General features: G+C 42.6%; 1 protein-coding gene across 2 annotated transcripts; it reads right to left on the bottom strand.

Moving 5' to 3' along the window:
• Positions 1 to 343: 343 nt before the first annotated feature.
• PARL (presenilin associated rhomboid like) lies at positions 344 to 17,928 on the bottom strand. 2 transcript variants are annotated; one of them, XM_087740031.1, is made up of 10 exons: positions 17,672 to 17,928; positions 17,346 to 17,544; positions 16,940 to 17,080; positions 14,341 to 14,389; positions 12,434 to 12,529; positions 10,837 to 10,986; positions 10,287 to 10,357; positions 8,831 to 8,932; positions 6,887 to 6,984; positions 344 to 609 (listed from the first exon to the last, which is right to left on the bottom strand). In XM_087740031.1, the coding sequence occupies exons 1-10, from the start codon at positions 17,716 to 17,718 to the stop codon at positions 555 to 557; spliced, it is 1,008 nt and encodes a 335-aa protein (XP_087596157.1). In that variant the 5' UTR covers positions 17,719 to 17,928; the 3' UTR covers positions 344 to 554. The 2 variants fall into 2 exon arrangements, with proteins under 2 accessions (XP_087596157.1, XP_087596156.1); XM_087740030.1 differs by lacking the exon at positions 344 to 609 and adding an exon at positions 4,710 to 5,037 and having other exon boundaries at positions 17,672 to 17,920.
• Positions 17,929 to 20,816: the final 2,888 nt, after the last annotated feature.

Genomic DNA, 20,816 nt, shown 5'->3' with positions numbered 1-20,816 from the left:
CGCCGCCTGGGCGCGCCCCCGGGTCCGGCCGCCCGTCCCGGCGCGCCGGGGGCCCCCCGCCGCTCCCGGCCGCGCCGCAGCACCTCAGGCGCAGGGACAGCGCCCTGCTACCGGCGTACCGCCGCTCCTCGTAACGCCAAGCCAGCCGTAACCATTTCTGATTAGAGAAAGCATTTGTGTACGAAACCTGGTATTTATAAAACAAGTGATCCTGATGAGCAATAGCAGCTTTGCGACGTTAGTTTCAACACCACCACCACCACCCCCCAGTTAACACCCCCCCTTCTCCATTTACATCAACAGTTTGACCACTTTTAAAATATTGATGACAGTCCAAGCGTCATAACATAGGATCCGCATCATTTACTGTTTACCAGAGACTGGAAACCACAGCTTTTCTTTGTACATTCATGTTCAAAACCAAACAGTCCTGGCGCAAACCGCTGAAGCTGACAGAATTACGTCGGGGATAAGGCTGGCTTCTGAAATTTGACATCTTGCGTAATAAGTGGCTACAGGCCACAATGCTCCTCCACAATTCCCCATTCAGAGTGTTATTGCAGAAGCAGCTGAATGTCCCAACGGGTCACCAAACTATGAAATATAAAGCTGTTAAAGTGAAGAATGCAGATAAACTGAGATGCCAGCTATTAGAAAATCATCTATTTAAACCTAACTAGATAGGCACCTCATTTTAGAATGTAGTAATCTAGTTGGAGGTGGTTATCTCATAAGATCTAATAAGAAATTAATTAGGCAGCAGAGTTCAAAAAGCTAAGATTTACTGCTTTATTTCAGCTGAACAGTTTGTATCTGTAGCGTCTTAGCATCTCAGACCTCAGCCCAGATTTGCACCTGCTTCTGGTGGGGAGGAGGAACAGAAATGCAGCTATGAACCTCTCCGTGAGTGTCTGGCCTCTCTTTGAAGCACAGCTATCGAGGGATAGAAAGAAATTCCCTTGCAGATGATACCGTTGTCCTAAATATCTGATTTGGCACTCGCTGGTGCCACTAGCAGTTTGGATTTCACACCCGCCACGTGTCAGTTAGGGCAAGGAGACTCAGAAATTTCAGGTAACAACGTTTTGGTCCCACACAGAAGTCTTGACATGATAACATATGGGACAGTGGATGCTGCGTTTCATTTGTTGCCTGAAAAACCCACAAACATAATTTTACTTTTAAGAATACACAGGGAGACGTTTCTTCATTTTCTGCTGCTCTTTTTTTTTTTTCTAGAACTGCTCTGCTCTGTGTAGCAATTTTTAAAAATAAATCATATTTGGGTGAAATGTACAACACTTTTCCCAAGTAAAGAGAAATGGATTTTACAGTCGTGGGAGAAAACAGAACATTCGCTTTATCATCTGTTATCACTGGCACAGTACAAATGATGCTCTGATCCTTGTTCCTAGGCCTGACTTAGCAAAATACATTGGAGACTAAATCGGATGTCTCTGCTCTCCTGTGCCTGCCACTTCCCAGTACGGAGCTCAGCTCCGGCGCTGTGCATCTCGGAGCCCACCTACGGCATCAGGGAGCGCTTTCAGCAGCCACTCATCATCGCTTGTAGGGTGAAATCGGCACAAAGGCGATCTCAGAGAGGGAAACCAGACGAAGCTGGATGAGATTAAAAAGTTGTCTGCGTTTAGAAGAGATTTATCATGATTAAAAGGGGGGAGGCAGGGAGGAGAGGGAAATACTGCAACAGTAAGACAAAGGCAAGTCATCCAGTCAGAAAGCCACACAGCTGCTGCTGCCGGGAACGGGGGCTGACGGCTCAGACAGTTCCTTCTAATACTAAAACGCAATGTCAATAGAGCAGATCACTACACTGAAGGAAAATATTCCCCAAACATGGCGAGGCCACAGCAGACTTTCTTAAAGCTGTTGAAAAAGGATGAAGGATTGTGTCTCTACGTGATTAACCATGACTTTATACTTATTGCTGTTTTCCTACACAAACACTAGCTGATGTCTCTGCCAAGCATCCACATAACTACCACATTGTATTTCTAGTCACAATAATAAGCTCTTTGAAAAGAGGAAAAAAAGTCTTTCCATGTGCTTAGTTTTGGTTTAGGTGGTTGGTTCTTTTTGTTGTTTTTTCTGGGTTTGGGTGGTTGTTGTTGGTTTTTTATTGTAATTTCTTTGCCATTCAAAAGTGTGACTAAATACTGAGATACTGGCATATACTGATGCCAGGTTTTGCAAGAAGGGCACTTGTTTGCCAGGAAGTTATCTTATTTACTCTAGTGAGCTGTCATAACTCCAGGCCATTCCTTGCCTGACTGACTTGAGCATTGGCTTTCCCGTTGCAGTTTGAAAGTCATTTTGGACCAGAGAAGACGATAGATACGTGACCTTCAGCAGACAATGCTGCATGAAGGCTCCGGTGTAAAGTGACGTGAAACCCACTGCTTGGCCATGTGAATGTTTTTGTACAACCTTATATATGTAAAATACCTCTAGGGTTTCTACAAATGAGGGAGATTCAGGTGTTGAACAGCCTTTAGAAGGGTGAATGCTGTTAGGCCTGAAGTTGAGGTGAAGCTTAGGCACGAGACCCTCAAACCACAGCCACCGACTAAAAACATGGTGACTTCCAAGCCTCTCTGGCAGTTCCAGGCTAGTTTTTCAGGAGCTTTGAGCCCCTGCAACTCTGAGAATCCAGCAGAAGTGCAGGCATTGCCTCTGAAGGGTCAGCCTGCGTACAGCTCTGTGCTCACCTGCACCCTTCCTGCAAGCGGAAAGGGTGCAGCAATACCATGCTGCCTTAGCAGGGCTAACAGACCATGAGAGTGGGACTCCCGTCTCTGCAAGCAATACAGGGGCATGACTTTCACACTTTGAGGTAGGCGCTGCCTACTATGGTGAACAACTTCATTGTAACCTCGGCTCATTCTTCTAGACCTGTAAAACAGAATGTCCTTCAGGGTTCATGCACTGCATTTCTTGCAGTATGACTCCCTGCTGCTTTCAGCCAGGATCTCTAAAAAAACCTCAGCAAACACAAAAGTGTTGAAGAGACTAGATAAGTTGTTGAGTGGACAAGAGGTAAGGCAAGGAAGAGGAGAAGAAAAAAAAATAAAAGGAAGTGGACAGGGACAACAGATAAGTCTTAAATAGCTATAAAACCAACCTGCAAAATATTGTGAACTATGGCTTTTGAGTTTCTTTGGCATGAAATACTCCCTTTTGACAAGCCCGCTCAGTGGCCATCTTCGGATGCCGCTGGCTTCTCCCTGCCTCTACAGCACATCTGGCTGCATGTTCGGCTGCCCTCTGCTGCAGGCAGGGCTTCACTGTGGCTGAAGCCCTAAAAACTGGCATGTTTGTCCTGAGTATGGGAGAAGGAAGTAGGAAAGGAAAAGAAGGGACAGATTAGAAACAGAAAGCCAGAAAGCTTTTGGAGCAGAGCACAGGAACATTAGATACTCCAACTCTTTCATTTTTTAAGTGTTTAAGTTGCCAGGCACTTAAAGGAACACATCCTGAAATGTCTCATTTTCCAAGGGAGAAAAAAATTGACTTGAGCATTGGCCTGTGGCAGTGAGGACGTTTACAGCAATTTTGTACTCCATTTATTATAACCGGTGCCATTTAGCATTATGTATTGTTTATCCCTACAGGAAATGTATTTTCTGCAAGGCCCTGTTGTAAAGTAAAAAGGCACAAGTTGCTTCTTACAGATGCAATGTGTTCTTTGGCAAGTCAGTCCATCTGGAATGACTAATTCAGCCTACAGGGAAAAGTTACGGGTTTGAACCCACCAGCGTGTATCTGGGCAGACCCCTCAGCCCTTTGCAAGGGGCCTGGCAGTCATCCTTGCAGGACAGGCACAGAGTAGCAGCATACTCAAAATCCAATTTTTGTTTCCATTTGTGTAATAGGGACATTGGTCATGGTACTACTCTCAGGTTTACTTTGGTAGTTACTTCTGGTTACAGTGTTGCTGATCTCAAGCACCTCATCTATTTTTGCTGAAGCTGCTTATTTTTCTAGAACTGGCACATTCTGAACCAAATGTTACTGTTTTAAAATTCTTTGAAAAACCTTAAAGGAAACTAGCAATACAGCACAACTTTAAAAAAAAACCCACCCAAACCACAAATAAAAAAACTAATGCAGTGAAAGAATATAGAACACAGTATAAATTGTGGTAAAATATCCAAACCCACAGTATAAGTCATTCTTCCACTGCATGCAATTATGAAAAAGATATCATTGTAGTAAATTCTAACAAGATGTGACAGCATCTTGGAAGCAGATAGAAATGAAAAACATAGGTTGAACAAGCCACAGCTGACAAATAAAGCTGGACCATTAACCAGTATGCACGCTTTGGCAAACAATCCAGTACTGCTTCATGTATTTCAGGTTTAAGATCAAGAGAGACCATTGGCTTATCTCATCCAATCTTTTCCACAATAAAGACCACTGAACTTCACCACATTAGCCTTATGTTGAGTCCCATCTGTCTAAAGCGCGCCTTCTAGGAAAGCACCTAGTGTTGTCTGGCAGACATTAGGGTGGATGCGTGCTCCACTAACTTCCTCAGTTTTAAAAACGTTTATCCTCCTAAGTATTAGCCAGTTGTACCCCATTTTGAAGTTTTATGGACAGAGCTTTTGGTCACTTCATTGGTCACTTCATTGGAAAGCTTTTTTTATTCCTCCTTTAAAAAAAAGGTAATGCAGACTGTTACCTCAGAGCGCAATAGGATAAAAACCTTTATTGTTCCACCTTTGTCAGAGTTCGTTTTCTATCGATATGCATTTTTGTAACTGTAGTTTATATTGGAAACCTCAGCTCCTTAGAGGCTTAGCGTGGAGTAGCAAAAAAACCTTCAAAACCAATTCAATCCCATGTCTTCAAGTAATATACCACTTGGGCACAAGGAATCTCTAGGATTAGAATCAGTTAGACCTTCCACCTCCTCCTTTTCCTGTGTTCTTTGTCCTCATTTCATGCCAAGCTTTCACCAATGGCTCTCTGTTCTTCCATATGAGCTCATGGCCATAAGTCACATACCACCTGAGAAAGAAAATACTAGTTAAAATTCACTGCACCTTTTCTCTGTATATGAGGAACAGGCTGATCACTAAAATCAAGTAACTCAAATGCTTAGTATAGGAGACAAGATAAACTGAGCCAGAAAGAACATTTTTTAAAAGGGGCAGTGGCAAGTAAGCCACTTGTTCTCTTGACTCCTAACAGTTAACTTCTTTGTGTTCTTACTTGTCCCAGTCCTGAGAATGAATGGTTTTCATGCCTTTAATTTCATGCTTTCATGATTTCTATTTAAGATGCAAAAAACTATTTCCATTTAAGAGACTGTTAGAACTGTACTGTTGCTTGTGCTAATCCTTACTGACAACATCAAGTAAAAGTATTTTTCTCATACGTAAATACAACTGTCCCATAATGAACAGTCACATTCCGTTCAAAGTGAATTTTCTTCTATAAACATCTAAATGAAGGTTTAATCTATCGAAGTGTTCTAGCTTAATTTACATTCATAGAGAACTATACCTGCTGATATATGAATACCAACATAATAAGTGATTAAGCAAGGGAGGTTATGGAGGAGAGGAGGGAGGGGAAGCAACGGCATGGAAATAGGTTGCAGGTTCTCCCATGAGCCTAACTTCACACCTGAGTCCTGAATAACAAAAGCACTTTTACATGAGCCATCAGCCAGCGCCAGGTAAATTGGCCATTCCTTTAAATCATATAGCTACCTTCTGAAGCAGATAATTGCCTGTGAGGCAACGTATAGAAAATACTTTGTCCATTCAACATGTCTTAGAGGCCCTGTTTTAGGATGAAGTGACCAAAATGATCAGAGTAGAACATATAGGTAGAACATATGCAGGCGAGGAAGGCAAGATACTTGTCAACTCAAGACAATTTTAACTGCAGCTGCTATCCTATTTTAATAATATGTGAATCTGCATTATAATGAACAAGCTGATATAGATACATCATGGCAGAAAGCAGTTACGAGTCAGCAAGACTACATCAAATGCATTTGTGATGCCAGAAAAGGGGAGAAAAGGAGACTGTGCGGCACAGAACTTACTGACACCAAAGCCAAGAAATAGCAAAGAAAGGCAAACCAGTTTGTAGACCAAAATACAAGTGTCCTCCACCTGTTCTTTGTCTCGCGGAGTTAAATCTCAGGTAAGCTTTTAAAATGCCTACGTAAAATGTTTAAAATGTTTAAAAATGCTTAGCGATAAGTGTGCAAATTAAGACAACACTGCAATCAAGTAGGAGAAAAACTCCTTAGGTAATGTAGTTCAAACATGGAACAATGCAGAACTGTTTCCTACAAACTGGTTGCTAGTAGTTCTTCCCAATTAGGAAAGCTCCACACAAAGACAACACAGCAACACTGAGGAGAGGCTGCTCAAAGGAGTTCGGCCTGAGCTTATACTAACTCTGTAGATCTCTCTAAATTGGCAATTAGAGGAAAAACACTGAGACAAAGAAATTTTCTTAGCTGTTTAATTCTAAAGTTATTTTAATTTGTCCATGCTGTGTTTTGTGAGAATCTTTTCTGCCTTGTGACTCTGTTCTACGTGCTGGGGAGAGCAGGACAGAGACAGCTGGCCCAGGTTACGGTGACAGGACAATCTGACATATAATCTATCATTCTGAGGCAGTTCAGCTCAATTTCTTTCCGTTCTAAGCATCTGTTAACAGGATTTTTCACACAATTTTATAGCACTACAAGGGTAACATGAGTTGTCTTCAATGCTACTTAAGACAACTTTCAAAAAAAACCCCAACACTTCAGAGATAAGAGGAAGTAGAGAGGAAAAAAATATAGGATGAATTTAAACACGAAACAAACAGAAGTTAGTAAATATAGACTTACATTCCAAAGAGTGCTCCCCCAAGGTGTGCAGCATGGTCAAAAAGTCTCCAGCCTAGAGCAAGCCCTGCAGTGTCAAATGCAATTATGGCTTTTAAAGCCTGGAAAGGAACAGAACATGGAATGGACAGGATCAGTCACAGCATATAATGGCCACTGATAACAAAGATTCATATTCTGGCACAGAGTAAACATTCGGGATCAAAAAACATCCCACAAATTTTGTATCAAAGCAATCACTGTAAAAAAAAAAAAGCTGTTTTAAACCAACAGACTTGGTTCTTAGCTGTACTGTGCTGTCAAAATACAGACATGAGCAGCTACAGAATAGCGCAGGGTAGGAATGTGTCCTTTTCAAATACTCAGTCTCTTCCAATCTTCATTTCTAAAGCTACACATACCTTCCAAACTCAGGTCAGGAAAAAAAAAAAAGGAAGTTAGTTGAAAGAGTACATGCTATAAAACACGCTACATACATAATTGCAACATTCTCATTCACCAATTCTGACACATCTTAGATTTATGTGCATCTGTCCTCTCAAACACAACCCTCTAGTGGATGGAATATGTGGGGCAACATCCCTGTCATCTTATCTGATATAAATTGATCATCACACTCTCCTAAACACTCTCACACATCTGTTGGAAGGTAGAAAATCAGGATCATAGTGAATAACTCCAAGGCCAGAAACAGCATGAGCAATGGTATATCATCCTCGGGAGACACACCCCCATAACTGTAATTATGCAAAATTTTACTAAACGCCTCATTCCAAAGAGACCAATAGATTTAATGTTAGGATGAAATGTTACTTTAAGTAGGGTTTCTTTCCTTAAACATGTGTTAGAATAGCAGCTGTATTGCTACATTGGCTTATTTTAAAAGCCGATTACAGTATATGTGAGGTAGGCTAAAGGAGTACATAAAAATTTAGAAATACAATTACATAGTAGGGCTAAAATTAATCCAATGTTTATACTGCAACAACCAATGTTGCTCTTGTTTTACTGTTGCAACGAGTACTTCCTCATAGCAATGCTCTCTGTGGCTCTGCCAATATTTCTACCCTGGCCATCTTTTTTAGGAAAGGTGCAGTTAAAGGGTAGTGTGCAAAAAAACCAGGTCCACTCAAGCAGAAGTGCAAGAAAAACATGAAGGCTACATCTAAGAACACTTGTTCAAATCTGTAAACTTCACTTACAAAAAATATTAAAACTCATGATCCTGAAATGACAAAGCTTAACTGCTTTAAGTAAAACAACTTCAAGTAGTGGACCAAAGATGATTAACTTATTAAAGTAAGCCAAGATATACATGAGCTTTTCTTAAATGGGGTAGTGGATGTGCTTAAAAGAACTTAATGAAACATAAAAGGAGTCCTGGTACTACACATGAAGAAAAGCCTCAGTAGTTTATTTCTAATCCCAGCAGTGTTCTTAAAAGTATCAAAAGATGGTATCCAAATGAGGAGGCAGGTATTCCTCCAGGGCTGGAATGTTATTTCCCTCGAGAGGTGAAATTCTGTTTTTCCCATCTTGATATGTTTTTCTTCAAAAAGAGTGTATCAGTATTAGATTAGCCTATAACAAGTGCTGCTATAAAAAACATCACCCATCAGAAAGAACAGTATGAGTATGCGTGTTTCCTCAGGCAGGTGAACCTGAGTCCCTCCCAACTTCTTTCACCTCGTAGCATCAGATTTGAAACAGACCTATGGAGGATGGAATTTAAGATAATTTTAAATTCACTACACGTTTGTGTAATGACCGTGCTAGGCTGCAATAATTCAGAACCGGTCTCCAGGACTTCCATTACCCGTATTGTCATTCAAAATAAATTTAACAGCTTAGAAACACAAACAAAGAGGACGCATGCTCAGATGCTGGAGAGAGGCATGGGGAAAATGTTTTAAGGGTAGGATTTATTTGAAGTTCAAAGGCACTTACGTTTCCGGCTGTAAATGTGAACATTGGAAGAAATATGATGGCTAGTTTTGCTTCTGGCATCTTTGTACATACGGCTGCAAGGACAGTCATTATAGCTCCTGACTGTAAATACATTAAAATACATGAAAGTAAGCTGAGTTGTTACATAAGGGAAAATTTATTTTTCTGCATATGAACCCGTTTTCCTTTTGGCTTTTATTTTCAAACGCAGCCCTGTGGTAAACCTCAAAGTACAAAGCACCACAGCAAAGTTCAGAATAAAAATAGAGTAAGATGCCATTATTTAATTTCAATGTCTGAAATTATAAATACTGGGAAAAAAATACCCCTCAGATGCTCTTACGTAATTAAGAAATAACCCCCCCAATTTTTAAGATAACAATTCATGTTAATGTGCTTTTTTCCCCAGTAAACCCTAGAAATAGAAACATACATTAATCAAACACAGACCTCTCAGATGAAGGGAATCGTTCTGAAGCTTGTACCAAAACAAGGAAAATAACAGATGGACAGGGACAAGAAGTCTTTTGTCAGTGAAACAAGCAATTCCCTGGTCTGTACTACACTGACCAGGAGCTTTTGTATCCATGAAATATCTGAATGGAAAGGCTGTGAATACAGTAAACTAATGCAACGTGTGGCAATTTCAATAAGTTCAGATCAATAAGACTAATGGAAAGTAACTTGCTCCAGATATGGTTTATTCACAGGATAAATGGACAATACATAGACAGCACTACTAAAAATTCTGACTTAGGGACTGCTCAAGAGATTTTTTTTTTTTTCATTCTGAGAAATAAGAATCTGACTTTTGGCTTTTATCAAAATTATTTAGTAAAGTAAGTTAAGAAGCCTTTAAAACTTGGCAAATGGCTAAGTTATAGCCTCAAACTTATAGCAAGTTAAGTGTTTTAAAACATTCTACTACTAAAAATACTTGTAAAGAACAGACAACCACAACACCTCCTCAGCCTGCCTCGTACCTTTCATACTGTGAGATTTTTGGCAGGAGTGCTGCCCTTTCTGCACAGCATGTCCTGCAACTTCCACTAGTATCACATGCTGATTTTGTTTGTCTGATTACATTATCTCTTTCTAAAGTATTCTATTTTCAATTAGAGAAGACTGTGATACACAATTATGCAATAACATCTATGAAGTTATAGAACTGAACTATCTGCTCAGTGACAAGAGGTCCTGCTGTTAAGTACTCATTTACAAGCCATTAGCATCAAGTGGCATTAGCTCTGGGCTGCCGCCGTAAGAGTTAACATATTTGAAGAACAGGCAAGTTCTTACACAGGAATCACTGCCTGGTTACTTGGTTTTAACAAACTTTCCTAGTTTCCACTACCCCAAATATATTCTTGGCTTATAAGCAGGTTAAAGAATACAGCAGGCTTTGAAAAGGGCTTCAGAGATCATCATAAAGTCTCTCCTATTCTGAGATACTTACAGCTCCAAGGGATGGTTCAAACCTTCCAGTGGCCATTTTAGCAACGTAACTGACAAAAGTGGAGATAACCCCTAGAAAGGAAAAATTACTATTGGAAACAATGCCAGCAATGCAGACACGCATCAGAAAGTACAACAATGTTATCTGTACATATTCCTAAAGAAGCTAGTGTAGGTGGTTTGGTTTGGGTTTTTTTTGTGGGTTTTTTTTGGAGCGGAGGAGGGGGCAGGTGTTTGCTTTAACTTGAATTAACTGTCATCTTTTCCCATGAAACTCCGATGAGGCTGTATTAAGAGCTATTTTATTTTGGTAGCTAAGCATGACTTAAAACCACATACTTGTATTGTCATGATATTTTGAAGCCAAATATCCTAAACCCATCAAAACTTTTATAACAGCAAATAAGTTCTGCAGTTAGTATAGAGCAGTGTGTGGGACTGAACGATGGCCATCTGTCATCATACATCTATTAACCATGCATACGCTTTACTTGCATGAATATATATTTATATTTTTTAATTGTTGTAAATATATATGTATTTAACATTACCAGCGGAAAGATACACTGCAATGAACTGCTCACATCCCAGAAGAGAGACAATGCTGCTGGAAAAACTCCATAAGACATACATATTTGCTGCCATGTGGAACAGAGAGAAGTGACTGAATGTAGAGAGCAGCATGGGAGAACACAGGGCTCCTACAAAAGAGAAAAACAATGAAAAAAAAAAAAGTGTTTTAATTTGCTTTAACTTACATGTCATGCAGACTAGAAATTTATTAAGACATACTATAGGCTAATTATGTTTAGAATTCTCAAATACAAGCTACATAATAAACCGAGAAATGTAACAAATTTCAAGTTCCATGAAATACCTTTTGAAAGATAGAACATATACCCAGAGATATGCAAGCTGTACAAACAGCTACTTTAGAAAGTTTTAATTACTTACTGGGGAATGTTTCATAGAAAACATTTATCTTACAACACATCTCCTATGCTTTGGAAAGGAAAAAAGAGATTTTATTTATATATGTATACGGTGAAAGATTTTTAATATATTGTATGAGCATCTATATAAAATTATTTTGCTACAGAGATGGACTCAAAGGAAAACTTGTTTTCTTTTCAAAAAGCTACTAGCTCTCCTCACTGAAACAGCAGCCTTGAAAATGCAAAAGCACCAATTAGCAGGTTTAAAGGTCAACATTATTTAAAACGAGTGTTTGGGGTGACTGATGCTCAGATCTGGGTAATAGCTATCTTTAGCTTTGGAGTGTGCGTGGGGAATTGTTTCAGTTTCCACTTTTTCAGCAGAAACTAAGAGGACAGCAGAAAAGTACTCTCCTAACACATTTGTCTCATCCTTCCAATGCTTTTCTCTACTGTAGAAATGGAAACTAATTATACTGCCATCAAATACTAGTATTACTAGTAACTTGCTCTTCAAAACATTTCACACACAGTGAAAGCTAGGTTTTTTTTGTTTGTTTGATTTTATTTTTAATTATTAAATTATTTAATTATTTTTAATTGTTAAATTATTTTTAATTATTTATTTTTATTTTTAATGTGACCCAAAGCACAGCTTTGAAACAAGGACACCGTACATAACATACAGACCAACGCTTGTCTATTGATGAAAGCGCACATGCATGTGACTGATGACTGTTCTATCTGCATCCCACAGAACATTAAAGAAAGAAAAAAAAAATCACATTTGAGACTAGTTTTTGAATGGCATTACATAGTACGATTTATTTTCCTCCTTCCCAAAGACTGGCATGATTAGCATTCTGTCCAGGGAAGCAGTGATATCAGTTGGAGAAGTGCCTCTTCGCTTTTACAAAGGCAGGAGCTGCATCCCACTGGATGCATTAAAAGGCCAGATAGCAGGCAACAGTTTTGACATTACAATATTTAGAAAAGCACCAGTGAGTTTTTCTTCCTTAATCCATTACTTCTAACTTTTTTCCCCTAGAAGTGTTTTCTGTCTAGACAAAATGATGTATTTGGGCATGGCTGAGATTGCCTGTGGGTGATGGAGCTGCAAGCAAGCTATGTGCCACCTGAAGCTTTTGCAGTATGATCAGAGGTTCTACTACATCCCAATGCAGAGACGTCCCCTAAATTACTGTTCACTTACTGGATGATGGATCTGAGGTGAAATATGTAAACATAATCCGTCGCATACCAGGCAGCCTCCATAAACAGAATACAAAGACATTTGCAGCTATAATACCTATTAAGAGGAAAAAACAGTATAAAAGCAGATTATGAATGTAACACGCCATAATGCTTACTGTAAACAAGCGTTCAAAAGTAAGCTTACAAGAATCATACTTTTTCTTCACTATTTCATTAAAAGCAGTATCCACTTTATGAAGAGTTTAGAAAAAGCAAAGAAAAATACTGAAAACTATACTTATATAATGGAAGCCTTTCAGAAATATGACATTTAATTGCAACTGTTTTAACGTATGATGTAATGAATGAATGCAACAATCCAGAAAATCTGTACTTAAGACATTCAAGCTATGGTTTCAAGCTTCCATTCCACTGTAGAACCAATGAAACAAGAGCCAGCTTAAGAGTCTCGTTTCAGTTTAAGTCTCATTTCTTGCCTCTCTAGCTGCTTATTCCCAAATGCCATCAATCTGCTGCACAGTTGCATTTAACTGCGCACGGAGGCTAGGGGAAGCATACAGACACACAGTACACATCCATTCCGTTTTCTGGGGAGGTTTGGTTTTGAGGTAATTGTAAAGATACTGTTTAGAGATTGGGCATAAAAAGTTGAGTTGGCATTGCTAAGGCATAGTTACCTTTGGGAGATAGGAAACGCACAGCTTTTTACTTCACAGATGTTTATTGCAATCTTATTTCAGTTTAAATAAGAATATAAATAATTAGAAACATAATAATGCAAAGTTATTGTTTCTTGTTTAAAGTACCTTCTCTATTTCTAACCAAGCATTTAGGTATTTAAAATGTTTTATAATAGCTATAAACATTGAAGGGGAAAATAATTGTGCTTCCTTTACAGAATGGTAAATGTCACATAATTACTCTCTATTGCAGGTTTGCAACAAAATGTAAGAACTGTGAAAAGCTAAGATACGTAAATTCCAGAACCAAAAATTTTAACAGATCTCTTCTTTTGGCGCTCCATCCTATTCCACCATGCTCTTTTATTAGACGAAATGTTTTCCCTGCGTGCTACACCAAGATGTTACAGAACTCTCAGCAATTTCAGTACAGTAAGCCCAACCTTGTTATGGCAATCAGGGTTAAGTATCTGAATGGCTCAGGGTCTACCAGGTAGAATTTATATCGCTGTTAGATTAACTCAATGTTGAGGGATGCTCTAGGGACTACAGAATATGAATGTTCACCCCCCCTGCCCCAATACAATATTTGTGTCTGTATCGTGACTTGGCTTGCATGTTGAGGAGCAATTCAAAGCATTGTACAAAGCTTCTTGACAGGACTTGTTAGCATGTAGAGTATCTACGAGCAGATATAGCTTAGCTACTTTATTTAGATTTTAATCAAATTCTCATCAATTTCTCTCCACACATTACATTTATCTTGGGGGTTTCAAGTGATGTTAGGCTAACCAATCAAAACTACATCATGACCAAAGGAAAGCTCACAAGATAGTTGCTTCTTGTTTGCAATACTATGTATGTAAGGTAGCAAAAAGTTATCAGGGAGTTTTATTTCTAGGTATCAGTGGAACATAGACTCATATTCCTCCTAAAAGCATTTGCTGTTTTTCACAGTACCTGAGAAGAATGTTGCCGGGGGAAGATTCTAGCTAATCCTCCACTCTCTCTCACACAGATACATAAGAATTTTTTTTAATGCATACAAAAAATAGTTCGTGAGAAGGAAATGTAGCAGAAATAGTGTATGTGCAGGTGTAAGTTTACACATGCTTTGTGCCTAGCAACCCAAACATTGTATGAAAGCCATTTGTTTCAACATACTGTACCTGTTTGCCATATTTCTCTTCCTGTGAATGTCTAATACTTGTAAGCTAACACAAACCTGTCACAGTCCGCTGACCCTCAGTCAGGTTATTCCACCAGCTGTTAACCTGAAACGGAAATGTTGTACATCAGTGCCACTGCAGAGTATTTGCAATTTCAAAAACAGTCACACAAGGTTCTACCTTTCTAAGAATGGAAAGCATTTGTTTGAATAAGTAAATCAGTTTCAGACTTGTTTATTTCTGATTGGTTTAGCTTTTCAAGTTGGCATCTCCTTACTTAAGGATAGTTATCTACCTTCCTTTTCATAAAATATCCCAACATAGGTGAAGAGTTTCTTCAAAAAGAATGGCGTTATACGCTTTTACACAACTCCATGGGTTTACCTCTGCTTGTACTAAACAAGGACCTTGCCCATATTGCTTACTTTAGCTGATTGGCCAAAGTTTGCATAAACTCTGCCTCGACTAAGCCTCACCCTAATGCTGTCCAACATCACACCACCCACCTTTGAGAGATTCCACTTTTGTGCCAGGGTCACTTTTGCAGAGGTGGCTCACAAGATGTGGAATCCATTCCCCCTTGCGTCCAGCTCACCCAGCCCTCCTCCAAGTTTAAAACCCCTGAAAAAGTTTATTTTGAGCGCAGTCAGCCCACAGACAAGTTCCACCCCCCTTTCCCTTCCTCAGCTTTCCGAATCATTTTGCACAAATATTTTCTTGACAGCTCAATGACCTTCCAACCATATTGATGGGGACAATGTCATAAAAATTATCCGTAGGTTGGAGGTAGGGGGAAATAATGCTGTATGAAACAAATCATTCACTGTTTGATATCGAAATAACAATGTCATTGTATTTTTTTTTGTTTAATTCTCTGGCACAGGATACAGATACTGGTATTTCCTACAAAGTTCTCCAGTATAAGAACACTAACAAACATGATTTTTCTAAAATACAAGAAGCAGATGCCCTCAGAAGCTATTGGGGGATCCTGAACTTTTAAAAATAGAATTTACCAGTTGAAGATGGGGATTGGAAGTTTAGGCCTATTAACAACAGGGCAGTTTTGTTTTATTTTTTGGATAGCTAATCACCAGATCTTCCCCTTCAGGTTTTGAAGGAAAACAAAAGTATAAAACCAAAATTACTTAAAATATTAAGTGGCAATCATAATCTCACCAGCATGTTGTACTGGGCCTGGCTAGGACAGAGTTAATTTTCTTTATAACAGCTCATACACGGTGCAGTGTTTTAGATTTTTGACCAAGACAGTACTGATAACACACTAATGTTCTAGCTTTTGCTGAACGGTGTTTGCACAGCATCGAGACCTTTTCGTTTCTCACTCTGCCCCTGCAGTGAGTAGACTGGGGATGTGCAATAGGCTGGGAGGGGACACAACCGGGCAGATGACCCAAACTAACCAAACAGATATTCCCTATCATATCATGTCATGCTCAGCAATAAAAGGAAAAAGAGGGGCTTTTAGCCATCTTTTGCTCATGAACTGGCTGAGCATTGGTCTGCCTACAGCGGATAGTGAGTGACTGCCTTTGCATCACTTGTTTTGTTTTTTTTCTCTCTTCTCCCACTTATCCTTCACTTATTAAACAATTTTTTGGTTGTTGCTTTATCTTTAACCCCAAGTTTTCTTGCTTTTATTTTTCCTTTCCTCTTCCCCGATCCCACTGGGGGTTTGTGGTGGAAGTAAGCAAGCAGCTGTGTGGTGTGCAGCTGCCCACCAGGATTAACCCACAACGCATGCCCATTTCGAAAGAAGTACCACAGTGCACATGACACACATTACAAAAACAGCTCCTCTGTGTCCTACCCAGGACCCCGTGCTTCTCCAGCTCCACACTCAGCCCTAATTCCCTTGGACAAGCAGACCTGAAAGAGTAATCAAGCCTGGTCTATCACAAGCCACAGTAGTAACCTTGAAACAAACGTAAAACACAGATACATGTTTAGTTTAGTTTTAAATACACTTAATTGAAAACTGAACGACTGACACTTTCCGGATATCAACTAAATTTATAAGAACTCTTGCAGCACTCATGTTGTTCTTACTGCCCAAACTCCAAAGTATTTGCATGGAAACGTCACCTCTCATGAAGAAAAAAAGCCCTCTAAACCCTCATATTTATGAAGTACAGGTTGAAAATACGAATGCATTTCAGAAACCAGAGCATTAAAAAATGTTATGCTTACGGTTCAGAATTTAAGCTAGCTCTGTCCTCTTTCAGAGTTCATGTTCACTTTTGAGAACACTTAGACATAGCAAGAATAATTTTTTTTTATAGTGAAAGAGTAAAAGGAACCTAGTTTAGATATACAAACTACTACACTGACCTCTCTTCCCTGCTTTTCGGGGTGAAGGTGGTATTTTTCTCCAGTATAGCTTTTGCAGTGATACTGTGAGTTACAGTTTTCTAGAACCAGTTCTATCAGTTTTTCTTGTAAGGCAATGTATCTACCGTAATTTGCTGAGAACCTGTAATTTCTCCAAGTTAAAAAGCAGGATAAACTGGGCAAGTATCTGTTGTACAGACGGCGCTGGCAGACGTGCCTGCGCCAGGGGAAAGACGCGGCCACGCTTCACGCTTCCGCAGGGACCCACCCGTGTGCCAACGGGCCGGGCCGGGCGCCGCGTACCTGCTTTCGGAAGTCCCCCCTCTTCTGCGGCCGTATTTTATCCAGCCAGTCCGCTCGAGCTTCCTCAAAATAGGTCTGGACCCGCGACTTGAGCGACTCATACTGCCAGATGGCGGCGGACCCGAAGGCCGAGCCTGTGAACTGGGCGACATCGGATAAAGTCAAAACGAAGGCACCGTCCCGGGGACGGCCCCGTCCCGGTGTGGCTCCGCCCGAGGCCGCCAGGCTCGCCCCCGCTCCCGTTACACGCCGTTCCCAGTTGCTCACCCCCGAGCAGTGCTAGCACGCTAAGGGGAAGGACGGCACCGCTGACAGACCGGGGTCCCGCCACGGGGCCGCCCGCTGCAGCTCCCCGCCGGCCCCGCTCCCCCCCGGCCGGACGCGGCGACCCCCGGGAGCCGCTTACCCCCACCGCGAAGAGGAGCGGCTTGACCAGGCGGCGCGGCGAGGGGCGGCCGGCGCGGGTCGGCGGCGGCGGCGGGCAGAGGCTGCGGCGCAGGGGCGGCGGGCCGGGCCGCGCCTCGGCGGCGGCGGCGGCAGGGGGCTCCTCGGGCCGCGGCCGCGCCCGGCGGAAGCCCTGTCGCTGCTCCAGCAGCACCGTCAGTCTGCGGGGGAAAGACGCGGACCATCAGCACCGCCGCGACCGCCCTCCCCGCCACAGCCGCCCCGTCCCGTCCCGTCCCGTCCCGTCCCGTCCCGTCCCCTCCCCGGCCCGGCGCGGCGCGGCGGTACCTGTGCGGCCGCGGGCCCCAGGCGCGGGCCCAGCACCGCCACGCCATGTTGGGCGCCTCCCCGCGCGCCGAGCGCTTCCGGGGCAGCCGGGCGCCATCTTGCGGGCGCGGCGTCGGGCGGCAGGGCCAGGGGAGCCGCTCGGTCACCGCCAGCGCGGGGGGCGGCCCGGCGGGTCCCCAGCGCCGCGGGGAGCGGTGGGCGCCGTGCCCTGGGGGGCATTGCCGGCAGCGCCGCGGCTGCTGCCGGCCGCCGGGTTGGATCCGCCCACGTCCTGCCCCGGCCGCCATGTCAAGAGGGTCGTCCCGGCTCTGCCCCGCCGTAGCGAGCGTGGCGCTGCGAGGCACCCTTGGCCGCCATGATGAGTGTGGCAGCTCCTTTACCTCCCTTGGCGAGTCGGGCCGATGCCATGTAATTAGGGGTTTCCACGATTTTAATCCGCTCTTCGCTCTAGAAGCCTTCTGGAATAGACAGAGCCTGTCTCCTCCTAGCCTAGAGCTCAGCCTGCAGCAGCCCAGAGGCAGGAAGGAGGCCGGGGCTGCTGCCTCAGCCTTCCCTTGCCTTGCTCTGCCTTGTGGCTCCACGTCACCTTACCACGCCTCACCACCTTTCCTCACCTCACCTCGCCTCACCATCAGGCTGCTCCAGCGAAGGGCTGTGCGTGGCTGACCAGGCACGAAGCAGCTGCTCCTGCCCCGCAGCCTCCTCTCAGGCCTTATTGCCATGCTCTCCCTCACCCGGGTCGGGTGCCCCCAGGTGTCCTGCAGTCCCCTCACCGCCGGCCGGGGCTCCCAGTCTCTGGCACTGTGCTGCTCTTCCTGGCACGATCTTCATGCCAGTGGCGCGGCCGCTGGTGAGGCGGCAGGGCTGGTGAGGCGTCGCGCTGGCAGAGAGCAGTCACCGTGCAGCTGGTGCTGTAAACACCAACACCTCCTGAAATTAAATGGAAAAGGACAATAGGTGTGTTTGCTTTGAAAATAACTTGTAATTTGTAAGTTTCAAGAAGGCGCATGCCTTTCTGGTTATCTATGTTGCTGTGGAGATACTAATGAGACTGCCAAGCAGCCTACATGCCAGTCACGCCTGGGCCTCCAGAGATCAGAGTGCAGAGCTGCCAAAATCACGCAGCTGAATAAACAGTAGTTTATCTCAGGGGTGCATGGGGAGGACAAGCGGCAGCAGCCACGTGTTGTGGCAGGCGAAGTTCTGCGTGGCTGTGAGGAACGTGTTCCACATGAGAGCGGTTCTGCCGTCTCCAGCCCTGGAGGCCACTCTGTTGTGACTGGATGAGGCTTGGGTGACCTGACCCAACGTTGAAGCTGTGCTTTAGTGGGAGGTTGGGCTCAATGCAGTCTCTTCCAGCCCAAATTATTCTGTAGTTCATTGTGTGAAGGGGAAGTTAATAGCAAGATGAGAATGATCTGTACATTGTAATTGCAAGTGGCTATAAGCCTGATTAGACTATTAGTAAGTTACAGCAACTTCAGGAGCAGAGTTACAGAGTCAAATAATTTGGAAATGGAGAGGTAATTAATTAACATTGTTCCTCCTTTTTTTTTTTTTTTTTTTTTAACAAGTGGTGAAAGAGTTTGCCTTCTCAACTCAAGGCCAGACTCTGACCCGAGGAAACCTCTGTAAGCTTGTGGTGGGATACTCCTCTAAGTGGTTTAGTACTGTATTTAAACCTGCATTTTATCTCTTTCTGATTGCACTGGTGGCCATGGGTCAGCCTCAGAACTTGCTTGAACTAAGAAATGATTAGCAGGTTCAAAGCCATATATTGCCAGTGTTAAAAATGTATATATACATATGTAAATGAAACCAGTGTTGTAATCAATGCTCTGTCTCTCTTTTTCTACATAACAAAGTGAAAAAGAAGTAAAAGAGTTTTTTAACTTTCCAGTTTAGACACTTTTATCACTCCAGAGACCTTATCAGGAGTGATTTGTTTGTTTAAGTGACTTAAATATTTTTCTTTTTTAACCCTTCCTGTCCTGTGTTCGAACCACATACATTTTGGCTGTGCCGTTTTTAATGTTAAGGTGATCTTTTTGCTCCCCCAGGGCTTGTTTTTATCACAGGACAGCTCTTGGTTGTATATAGCGTATGTGTGCAATTTGCAAGGGATGATGCTCTGGGCTTTATGTATTTATTTGGTTTTGGTTTATGGTCATTCTCCTTTGGACAGTTGCAAAGCATATTTGCTATATTAGTTGTGCCATCATCTCAAATCTATAAACAGTGACAGTGTATGGCAGCTAATACAATCAAGTCCTGAAGGGTAGGGTGTATGTGGTACAGGTTGAAAGGACGGATGTGGTGTCAGTTGAAGTAACAAGCTGTTTGCTTTTGAAAGCTTCTCTTTTGCAGGTGTTTTCTGTTAGAAAACTCTTACCCTGTTAAAGCAACGCATTTTGGTAGCATTACTTTTATCGTTAAAACTACAAGAGTGGTAAGAAATCAGCACCGCCATCGCATGGGGACTGCAGTCTTGTGCATGACCAGTGGCCCAGAGGGAATAAGGGATCATCTGGACTGTCCCATGGTTTTTGCGTGGTAGCAGCAGGGTCAGGAAGGGATGAGTGAGAGTGGCTTCTTGGGGTAGAGGAAGACAAAGAGAGGAGGAACAACAGCAGCAAAGTGGTTGCAGAGCCAACAGGTCCAGGCTGCAGAACGACCTTCAGCCAGGAACCAGGGAGGTCTGTCCTGCCTCGGGGCATGTCTGAAATCAGAAACAGTTTTGTTTGGTAATGTTATCCACTGGATGGGCATCTGTCTGCACTGATTACTGGTTGCAGGGCTTAAATGCTGCCAGGGAAATATAAAGAATATAAAGAAAATGGAAAACAAACACAGCCCCTACCCTTTTTTTTTTCACTGCCCCTTGTTTTACTCACTGGAGATGTGCATTTCAGGAGAGGCTCTAGGGATCTCTGCTCCTGCCTTGTGTGGCCTATTGATATGTGACCCATCACTGGGCTCCCAGTCCTCACTGAGACACCAGACCCACTCCCTGGCCCCTAAGGATTCAAATACCAGCACTGCATACTTTGCTTTCTAAGTAGTAAAGGTTTTCTTTGCGTGCTTGTCTTAAGAAGATCTGGAAAATAAAACACCTTTCAGTCAGTCCATCATGCACCATGCTATC

This window comes from Nipponia nippon, unplaced genomic scaffold (genome assembly GCF_047370975.1).
Source record: "Nipponia nippon isolate SJK-2023a ecotype South Korea unplaced genomic scaffold, ASM4737097v1 scaffold_7, whole genome shotgun sequence".
Lineage (NCBI taxonomy): Eukaryota > Metazoa > Chordata > Aves > Pelecaniformes > Threskiornithidae > Nipponia > Nipponia nippon.
The sequence above is the reverse complement of the archived record's forward strand: the minus strand, read 5'-3'. Positions and strand labels throughout refer to the sequence as shown.

Excerpts from the sequence above, each read along its gene's own strand:
- PARL (XM_087740030.1), bottom strand. The coding sequence starts at position 17,718 with ATGGCGTGGCGGTGCTGGGCCCGCGCCTGGGGCCCGCGGCCGCACAG. Across the intron at positions 12,530-14,340 it reads GGGTCAGCGGACTGTGACAG|GTATTATAGCTGCAAATGTC; the intron begins GTTTGTGTTAGC and ends TCCTCTTAATAG. Across the intron at positions 10,987-12,433 it reads CACCTCAGATCCATCATCCA|GAGCCCTGTGTTCTCCCATG; the intron begins GTAAGTGAACAG and ends TCTCTTTTGTAG.